General features: G+C 42.4%; 1 protein-coding gene across 1 annotated transcript; it reads right to left on the reverse strand.

The window, feature by feature from the left end:
• Window positions 1-6,028: 6,028 nt before the first annotated feature.
• LOC308094471 (late histone H2B.L4-like) lies at window positions 6,029-6,418 on the reverse strand (the record flags this gene model as incomplete). The annotated part of the gene is made up of 1 exon (XM_080441159.1): window positions 6,029-6,418. One exon carries the CDS (start codon window positions 6,416-6,418, stop codon window positions 6,029-6,031), a length of 390 nt encoding a protein of 129 aa, XP_080297285.1.
• Between the last annotated feature and the right edge of the window lie 4,413 nt (window positions 6,419-10,831).

Below are 10,831 nucleotides of genomic sequence, written 5' to 3' on the forward strand. Positions count from 1 at the left end.
AGCTTGTAGATCGGCTATGTTCACTATTTTTTAAGATTCAAATATCTTCTTACATTCTATGTAAGTGATAGTTTTCATGCTCAACTCAAATTATTTTTGAAGTGTAATCTAATTACTGTGAGTATGTAGCAGTTATGTAAAATTTGTATTGTACCACCATCAGTCAAACAGTCAACAATGCAGTCCCAGAAGAATGAGATATTTTAAATAGTTTCAAAACATCTTTATTTGCTCTTTAGTTCAAGCTGTTCAAGATCCAAACATACAGGCTCCTAGTAAGTTATACTGCTACATTATCACATAACCAATTAGATTTGTAATATGTTCATGATACTGTTATTTCTATTACAAACTCCTTATAACAAATCCAAAGTTGAGGAATCAAATACAGATGTTTGATGCATTACGTTTCAAACAAAACAAACAGAATTGATACAATCTTTAATCACATATGAAACCACAAATTGTGTTATCCTTTTCTTTTGTCACAGAAAATGAAGGCATCAATGCAACTTTAACTCCACAAGGTTGTTAACTAGTTGTACGAACGCTTGTTTTATTGTTGTATTGTTTTATTGGATCTTGTTTAGTCGATACACTTATTTGTTTTAGCTCCTGCTCATTTGATTTTGCTATTTTTGTCTCATCTGTTTAAGGAAATAGGTAGCTGATATAATGCACTTTTACCTTAGCGCTAGGTATACTCTTGGTTGCTTGTTTTTGCAGAAAATGGCATGCACTTAAGACTTCTGGTGATTAGTAGTTTTCGTTCCCTACCTATGTTGAATGCACTTATTGTAAGTCGCTTTGGATAAAAGCGTCTGCTAAATGACTGTAATGTAATAAAATCAATACTTTGGATTCCTTAAGAAACTTAACTTATGCAAGTGCCTAATATGACAATAATATATTGTGTATATTTTAATTGTGTATTCTTCATTGTAGATTGATGACAGCCTATATAGCATCTAACATGTCTTTGTCCTTGCTTTCCCAGTGCGTTTTGGCTCCTGTCCTGGTAACTGGCACAGCTACCAAGGTAGCTGCTACCTGCTGGTGAATGATCTTCGCACCTGGTCAGAGGCAGAGGTAAAACACTTTAGCTTACACATTTTATAGGTAAAGGGAGTATTTACTGGTCCCTGCATGGGAGGGGACATTACTTCTCTGCCATCACCCAAAACATGGTGGTGGCAGGAGGGTTGCTATGGGTTAAGTGTCTTGCTCAGGGACACTTGCATAGACTGGGCAAACCAAAGGTCCTTCATATTTCCAGACGGCCTGTCAACCCACTCAGCTACGGCAGCCCTAATTACAGCATTACAGCATAGTAGGACTAACACCTACTGTATACGCTACTCGCTACATATCTCTTCCTTGCTTCTTGTGTGTCTCCAGGCCCACTGTAGCGGTCAGCAGGCCAGCCTGGCATCAGCCCACAGTTTTTGGGAGTATAGCTTCCTGCAGCAGCTGGCTAGGACTGCTGGACACTCCTACGCCTGGATGGGAGGATACAACTTCCAGGTTACACCAATACTCCCTTTCAATAATGTCAAGAAACACCTGTACAAATACCTGACGCTTAATCGGGCTGCAATCAGGCTGGTTATAATTAAGCCAGTGGTTCTCAAAGTGGGGTCCGGGGATAGTTAGAAACCAAATGGACCCTTACAGGTCTGTAACTCAGAGAGTGTACAAATGCATTTGTACAATCTCTTAAGTTAAATTAACATTGATTTTACAATATGAATTGGGGTCCCGGAGATAGAAATGCCATTAAATGTGGGTCCGTAGCCTAATGCATGTCAAACTGGGGGTTGATTTTGATAAAGCTTAAATCGAACTTGACAGACAACCATGAAACAGCCTGCAAATTGAATTGTTTCTTACGTATCTCTACAGAGCCGGTGGAGATGGGACGACGGCACAGTGTACAGCTATCAAAACTGGTATTCCCAATCATCTACCAGCAGTTATCAATGTATCCACCTCAACACCTACGGTAAGGAAAAGTAAATTGCACAGGTTATTGCAAAGAATTGTCGAGAGAAAAAAAGGTGTTCTACTTATGTTGCAAAACGGAGCCATTCACAGGTTAGCAGAATTGAAGAATCAGTGTTGCCAGGTGTATATAATAATGTACAATCAATAATGGCAACCAAAAAAATGCCCAAATACACAGTGATAATTTTGCCAAAATTATTTTTACAAATTGCATGGATTTACTCAATCCCCTGGCTGCTGATTTAGGATCAGATTTTTTTTACTTCACAAACGGATTGAGAGATGGATATCTGATCCTAGATCTGTATTTAGAGGCAAAGTCATTTAAAAACACAGGTCACCATTGTTGGCAATAAATAGACACTCATGAATGTGCATTTTCTTCCAACAGAGTCAAGAGGATGGAGCAATAACAACTGCAACAACCGCTATGCTTCCATCTGCAGTAGGTCAACCACCTTCTGCTAATCCAGTCCTTAAGAGCATGTCCAATTGAATCACATGCCTCTGGAAACAACAGAAACAATTGCTACAAATATTATGTAATTTTACTAAGGACCTGTACTATTAATAGTGAAAACAATCATGATGTAAAGTATTCATGACAGGTTTGATGTACATTTCCAAGGTGGTGTACCTTGCACTGCATTGATTGTATGAAACCTCTAATGTAAGGTTCTAATCTACAGTATAGTCTTATAGTAGTACTAGGTACTTCAAGAATGTTCCTTGTTGATATATCACTGTAACTGTAACCAAAATAAATTCCTATTTGAAAATAATTGTATTTCTCTTAATGATTTCTTTTGAACAGTCAGCTTTGGAGCAGCGATGGGCACAAATATATCAAAACATACTGTGTAACAAATTTAAAATACTTCAAATGTATCAAAACATTTAATACAAAATACTGATACTTTTGATTTGAAAAAAAATCCACAAAATATAGCTGTAGAAGAAAGATTGATTAACTGATGTATGTCTTAAAATCTATTACTTTTTCAAATTGAATGCCAATCGAACTGACCTTCAAAAAAAAAACTCAATAGGATGCCGCACATTTTGTACCTATTCCGTGGGTGTTTCCGAGACCGAGAACCCACCGAGAAGACCGAGCACCCACAGGGAAAAATTCACTTCATAGGACTACTCATAGATACACATATACACGTAGATACCGCAATGGCCGCTGCTGTTCATTGGAGCAATGCATCACACAACTGCCATATTGGCAGAGTCAAGCCGTGCCTGCCTCCTAATGCAAATGGAGTGTACAAATGGAATGGAATTGAACAGTGTAGATTGGAGTCCCAAAGATTTATATGATCCTTGAACTTAAAAGAGGTTGAACATCACTGACATACACGTCTTTCGTTGCACTCACGTGCATCTGTAAAGTACCTGTCCACCACCAATCAGGTTACACCAATACTCCCTTTCAATAATGTCAAAAAACACCTGTACAAATGCCTGACGCTTTAAAAAAAAAGATTTCTGCAATCAGGCTGGTTATAATTAAGACAGTGGTTCTCGAAGTGGGGTCCGGGGACCCCCCAGGGGGTCCCCAGCTAAATGACAGATAGTTAGGAACCAAATGAATCCTTACAGGTCTGTAACTCAGAGAGTGTACCTCCCTGAGCCAAGCCTAAACCTGACCATGACCACATACCTCACTGGACTAGAGTTGAGTGGCTTCAGATTTTTTTTTTAAAGGGGCACCCCTTTAAAACCCCGACCCCTTTAAAACCCCGCTCCTTGATGTTTAAAGCCAGTGATTCTGAACCTGTGGGCCGGGGACCACTGGTGGGCCGTGGGGGTATTGCAAGTGGGCCCCCAAATGATCATTTAATGATAATTTATATCATTAATATAAAAATGAATAATGTAACAAAAACAAAACAAAAATTATTTAAAACCCTTTAAAACCCCACCCCCTTTAAAACCCCGCTCCTTGATGTTTAAAGCCAGTGATTCTGAACCTGTGGGCCGGGGACCACTGGTGGGCCGTGGGGGTATTGCAAGTGGGCCCCCAAATGATAATTTAATGATAATTTATAACATTAATATAAAAATGAATAATGTAACAAAAACAAAACAAAAATGATTTAAAACCTTGAACAAAGTACTTTCCTTTGTAATACCACTAAATATTATACTATGTTCGTTCCGTTGATCGAAGCCGATCATAATCGATTGATCGATTGAGGGAGTTCCAGGGGGTCCCCAGCTAAATAACAGATAGTTAGGAACCAAATGAATCCTTACAGGTCTGTAACTCAGAGAGTGTACAAATGGAACCAAATGAGCCCGTCACTCTCTGAGTGCTACGTTCTCCTAGTGGGGGTCCTCACTGGGAGGTAAGCCAATAGGGTACAGCAGTTGTAACACAGATATGTGTGGGGAGGGGTATTGGCATGATAATGACTAAATTGGGAGGAAAAAAAGGGAGTCCATTATTTTGGGGGTAGGGAAGGCACTCGGCGGACTATGCATGTCAGGGGCCTCCCTGAGCCTAGCCTAAACTCGACCGCATACCTCACTGGTTTTCAAATGAGCACCACCTTCGCCTTGGGGTACTTTGTATTAAATTGTATTACATTCGGAGAAAAAAAGGGCTATGAATGATGAAATAAAGAACTCCCGCAGGACTATGCATGGCAGGGGCGTCCACCTCCCTGAGCCAAGCCTGACCGCATACCTCACTGCACCAGACTTGAGCGGCTTCTGCATGTAGCCTACCTTTAGACCAGAGGACAGTAACAGGTGTGAGGCTAGTATGGGTTATCTCCTCTAGGAATTTGAGCATCTTCTTAACCACTTAAACACAAACTACAGTACATTATTTCCAAAATGGAGCCAATCTACAGAGGCTTTTTTGAAGAAACACTTTTTTCCTTTTTTTTCCTTTTCTTTTGTTTTGTTTTTGCCTAATGACATGCCCAAAATAGGGACACCAGGGTTAAAGTGGTTAAGTTCTGCCTGAATTTCAGAGTCGCTTGACCCGTTTACTCTGTGCCCAGATGCCTGCTCCACACCATCCACCAACTATGTCAGGATGTGGTCTTTTCACTACTAGTCTGCCCCAACGCTCCTGATTTCGTGTATAGAGGGGCGGGTGTATAGAGCCGGCGAGAGATTGCGGCTGATCCCATTGGTTCACCGATCTGTCCGTCAACCCCCGCCCCGTTAACACAACATTACGAGCGACGCCCACTGCACTCTGGTTGGTTGGGAAATGAAACACTTCCTCATACCCAGTACAGGCTATGGTTGGGCCAGGCTTTTATTTTTTAGCAAAACTAAGCAATAAAAGCCTGGAGATCGAGGCTATTTCACTACTGACAATTCTCCATTCGCAGTTGGTTGGCCTTCCACAGCAGAATGTTCTGCCAGGTCATCTCTGGCAAACCCCATGTGTTGAGTCGGCAGGACATCATGCACAGAACACTAGGAAGTTTATCCATTGTTCTTTATGTTCCAGATGTCCTGTCAGATCAATGCCCTCTATCGCATCCTGCTTGCACTGCTTGCTACGGCCGACATGCCAGAATACCTCCTCTGCCTTGCGGATCCCTGCCTCCCTCTGCACCTTGCCATGCCACTCTTTTGGGTTAGCCTTTGTTCCAGCTCATTCTGCTCGAGCAACCCAGAACCTGCCTGCTCCGGGCTGGTGTGTTTCTTTCATGTATCATCAGATGTCCAGATCAACGACGTGTAGCCATGCCCTCGTCTCTGGTCCTACTTCAAAAAGGTCGGTGATCCAACGATGTCAGCATTGTTCCTCCACCTGGCACAGTGCTCTGCTGGCTGACCACTTGTGTACCTGGTGCACTCTTGTGTCTTTCTGTCTCATGGCCTGGTGTTTTTTTTTTGGTTTCCTGGTACTCCTCAACCACCAACCATGTGGATCATCTCTTCATCAGTCAAAATGTGTATGGTCCTTAAAACCACTTAAAATACCAAATTTTCGGACGCTAGGGTTCATGTGGTTAAAATAACCTGTGTCTGTATAGCAAATTACAGTTTACATGGAGGTGGAGTACTTGGTGACAGCCTTGGTGCCTTCAGACACGGCGTGCTTGCCCAGATCACCGGGGAGCACCAGGCGGACGGCAGTCTGAACCTCCCTGAATGAGATGGTGGAGCGCTTGTTCTGGTGAACAATACGAGAGGCTTCACCGGCGAGGCGCTCAAAGCTGTCGATGACAAAGGAGTTCAAGATATCCATGGCCTTGGAAGAGATGGTGGCCTTAGGATGGACCTGCTTCAGGACCTTGTAAACGTAGATGCCGTAGGTCTCCTTCCTGCTCTTCTTATATTTGCGTCCTTTTCCCACTTTAGATCCTGATCTCTTGGCTCTCTTGGCTTTCCTGAAGCCCTTATTGCCTCTTCTTCTCCTTGTTATTCCCACCATGCTTCTACTCTCGATACTTCGCAGCACAAATTGGTCAATCAACTAGTGTTCCAAAACAACTGTCTCGCTACAAGCAGAATTGGTCTTCTCACTAACGACAATTATTCATTTGACTTTAATGGGACAATTACATGGTTGTGATGACGATGTTGTGATGTCACTGCGTGATGACGGCATTTATTTAGTATAGGCTTGGGCAACTGTACTGCCGAATGGATGAGTGATCATCACTCAACTCTACGATGGTGTTAGTTAGCCCGTCACCAGGTTGGCTCTGACACCGCTCCTTCCACTTCATGCTTGATATTGTTAGACCAGCTTCTTCCTGTAGACTTTCAATCCCAGTCCCAGTCTAAGAGCCCCCTGGAGCTCTTAGACTGGGCTGGGATTGAAAGTCCCTGCCTGCCGAAGCCCCTGCAGCCGGCACTGGGTGCTGAACGGGTCCTCCCTCCTCCCAGTAGGGGCTCCTCACTGTCATGTGAGCCAGTAAGGTAAAATAGCAATGGGAACACATGAATGTGTGGGGAGGGTTAATTGGTATAATAATGACAAAATTGAGAGAAAAAAGGGGTGTAAATTATTAAAAAAGAACAACCGCAGGCAGGGGCATCCACCTCCCTGAGCCAAGCCTAAACCTGACCGTGACCACATACCTCACTGGACTAGAGTTGAGTGGCTTCTGAAAGATTTTAAAGGGGCACCCCGCTCCTTGAAGTTTAAAGCCAGTGATTCTGAACCTGTGGGCCGGGGACCACTGGTGGGCCGTGGGGGTATTGCAAGTGGGCCCCCAAATGATAATTTAATGATCATTTATATCATTAATATAAAAATTAATAATGTAACAAAAACAAAACAAAAATGATTGAAAACCTTGAACAAAGTAGTTTCCTTTGTGATACCACTAAATATTATACTATGTTCATTCCGTTGATCCAAGCCGAACATAACCGATTGATTGATCATTAAAATCTCCCCGGTTCTACGCCACCAACCACCATTCAATGTTAGCCCATCAATATTGGCAATGTTATGTTCAAATTGGCTTATGGGTGGACGTTGGGTGGGTGGGCGTCACAAACGTAACATTCGGAGCTGGAGTAGGACGCACTATGTCCTCCTATAGTGGGGGCCCTTAACTAGCACATGACCCCATAGGGTCCAACACAGAAATGTGTGGAAAGAGATTACTGGCATAATGACTAAATTGAGAAAAGGGGTATTATGAAAAAATATAAAAAATATAAAATTAAATAAAAAGGGTTGAGAAAAGTTAAATAAATAAAATAATAAAACAAAGAAAAATAAATACAAAGGATATAATGACAAAACATACAGAAAAGGGGTATTATGAAAAATATATTAATAAAAAGGGCATAATGACTAAATTGGGAGAAAATGGGTATTATGAAAAATATATAAATAAAAAGGGCATAATGACTAAATTGAGAGAAAAGGGGTATTATGAAAAATATATAAATAAAAAGGGCATAATGACAACATTTAGAGAAAAGGGGTATTATGAAAAATATATAAATAAAAAGGAAATTATGACTAAATTGAGAGAAAAGGGGTATCATGTACATATATAAATAAATTGGGCATGCGCAGGACTATGCATGGCCGGGGCGCCCACCTCCCTGAGCCAAGCCTGGCCGCAAACCTCACTGGACCAGAGTTGAGTGACCTCTGCAGGTTTTCAAATATGGGGCCTCAAGGGCAGACTGAGGATATATGGTTCTACGGCTGCTCTCAGCTCTATGATGTTGTCAGTCCGTCACCAGGTTGACTCCGCCAGCGCCGGTGGCAGCCTCTGTCTGCTTGGTATAGTTATACCAACCGCTTCTTAGCCAGACCTTCAATCTCAAGCAGTCCAAGAGCTCCCAGAGAAAATGCCCACCGAAGCCCCTGCAAGGCGTATTCCAACGGCAGGTTCCAGGCCTTCCATACATTCCCATGGCTCTCAAAGATGAGGGATGTTTAAGAGGCTAAGAAGCCCAAATTAAAAACTTGAGCTTCTTAACAAATTAAACACAAAAAAATATAACTTTTTAGGCCAAATGGCTATTTTTGAAAAATTATTTGTTTTTATTTCTTTCCCGAAATAGGTACGCCCCAGGCAAGAGATTAAGGTCTTCCCACAGTGCCGTCTGCACCATGCCGTACATGCCACTCCTTTGGTTTAGCCTTTGTTTCACTTCATGCTGACTAGAGCAACCCAGAACCAGCCTGCCCTGGGCTGGTGCCCCGATAATGTCTGCATGTTGCTGTGAGACAGCATCATGGCCTGGTGTTTTTTTGTTTCCTTGTACTCCTCGGCCACCACCATGTGGATCATCTCTTCTTCTTCTTTTCCTTTCGGCTGTTTCCTTCAGGGGTCGCCACATCAAATCATCTGCCTCTCACCCTGTCCTCTGCCTCCTCTTCTTTCACACCAACTAACTTCATGTCCTCTTTCACTACATCCATAAATCTCTCTCTTTGGTCTTCCTCTAGGCCTCCTGCCTGGCAGTTCCAACCTCAGCATCCTTCTACTAGCCCTCCTCTGTACACGTCCAAACCATCTCAGTCTGGCCTCTCTGGCTTTAACTCCAAAACATCTAACATGCGCTGTCCCTGGATCATCTCTTCATCAGTTAAAATATGTGGAGTCCTTAAAACCACTCAAGCCCTATATACTTCATTACTTAGTATAGAGCCCTGGGGACCCCTCATATACTCTGTCCTTCACTTTTCTCCGTCTACCAGAACAGGGATGCTAGGGTTCATGTGGTTAAAATAACCTTTGTGTTTGTAGCAGACTATAGTTTACCTGGAGGTGGAGTACTTGGTGAGAGCCTTGGAGCCTTCAGACACAGCCTGCTGGGCCAGCTCGTTGGGGAGCACCAGGCGGACGGCAGTCTGAACCTCCCTGGATGAGATGGTGGAGCGCTTGTTGTACTGAACAACACGAGAGGCTTCGCCGGCGATGCGCTCAAAGTTGTCGATGACAAAGGAGTTCATGATCGCCATGGCCTTGGAAGAGATGGTGGCCTTAGGATGGACCTGCTTCAGGACCTTGTAAACATAGATGCCGTAGGTCTCCTTCCTGCTCCTTTTATACGCGCGTCCTGCATTCACTTGAGATCTGGATCTCTTGGCTCTCTTGGCTTTCCTGAAGCTCTTCTTGCTTCTTCTTCTCCTTAGTAGGCCCATTTTAGCTATTTTAGCAATTTTAGCCATGATTCTCCCGATGCTTCGCAGTAAAAACTGATTCTATCGACTAGTTTTGCAAACTAATGTCTTGGAAATATTGTTACAAGCAGAAGGATTTATCGCAAATTATGTTGAGCTCATTTCACAATTCAATTTAAAGGACAATTATGTGGTTGTGATGACGATGTTGTGAAGACGTCATTACGTAGAATAGGCTCAGTGACGTTACTCAAACTGTTCCACATCGTTAACAATTAATTGCTTGTTTTTGAAGTCAGAATGCATGACAGGAGTCAACCCAGTGCCGTTGACCAAGTCTGTTGGAAAAAGGAATATCGCAACTCCATCGGTGGCATAGACTTCACAAAGACAACTGTAGTGCATTGACCAGAGTAACCAGGCTCTCCACATGGCGGAGCGGAACACCACAATAGAACACCAAAGTCTGACATAACTGCCACTAGAGGGCGCTATCCCCCTGGGTCACATCATTATTCTTTCTATTGGATTTCTCATAGGGGAATCTTAGATCACGTCATACAAGAACTGTGTTCCAGAAATAAACAAATCAGCCGGGCAATTTTACTCATATGGATAAGAAGCATCAACTGACAGTGAGAAAGTATTAATTTATCTATTGAATGGAATATGACAGATTTTGCCACATATAATAATAGATCGTTTTAGGAGCCTATGGAAGGTCTTCAGTAGCCTACAGTATGCACTGGAGGCTAATGTTATGACTAGAAAGATTGAGAAACAGCATCTAACTAATATCAATCAACTACTTTAACATCATTATCACTGGACAGGAGTGTTCGTGTACCGCATGGTAATTCATGCCGGTTGTTCACCTCAGGATAGGGATGCTAGGGTTCAAGTGGTTTTAACAAGAGGGGTATAGGCTAGTGTCGAGGATGTTGTGAGGCTCTAAAGACAGCTATCCAACTGGTGGTAATGGTTTGATCACATGAACGCCATACAAATGCAAAATATACAAATAGGCTTAATGTATTAAAAGAAATGTGAATAAGGCCCAATACATTGCAATATATTGTGATATATTGGAATATATTGTGATACCGTAAGCAAGGAGATATAACTGATTAGAGGAAGACCTTTACAGTACTGTAAAGTACACACTGTACCCTATATGCGTCACATCTGAGTAAAGAAAGGTCTACATTACAAGCCATATCAGAGAAAATGAATATAAAAATG

The sequence above is a fragment of the Gymnoscopelus braueri genome (assembly GCF_963280865.1).
Source record: "Gymnoscopelus braueri genome assembly, chromosome: 2".
In the NCBI taxonomy this organism is placed as follows: Eukaryota; Metazoa; Chordata; class Actinopteri; order Myctophiformes; family Myctophidae; genus Gymnoscopelus; species Gymnoscopelus braueri.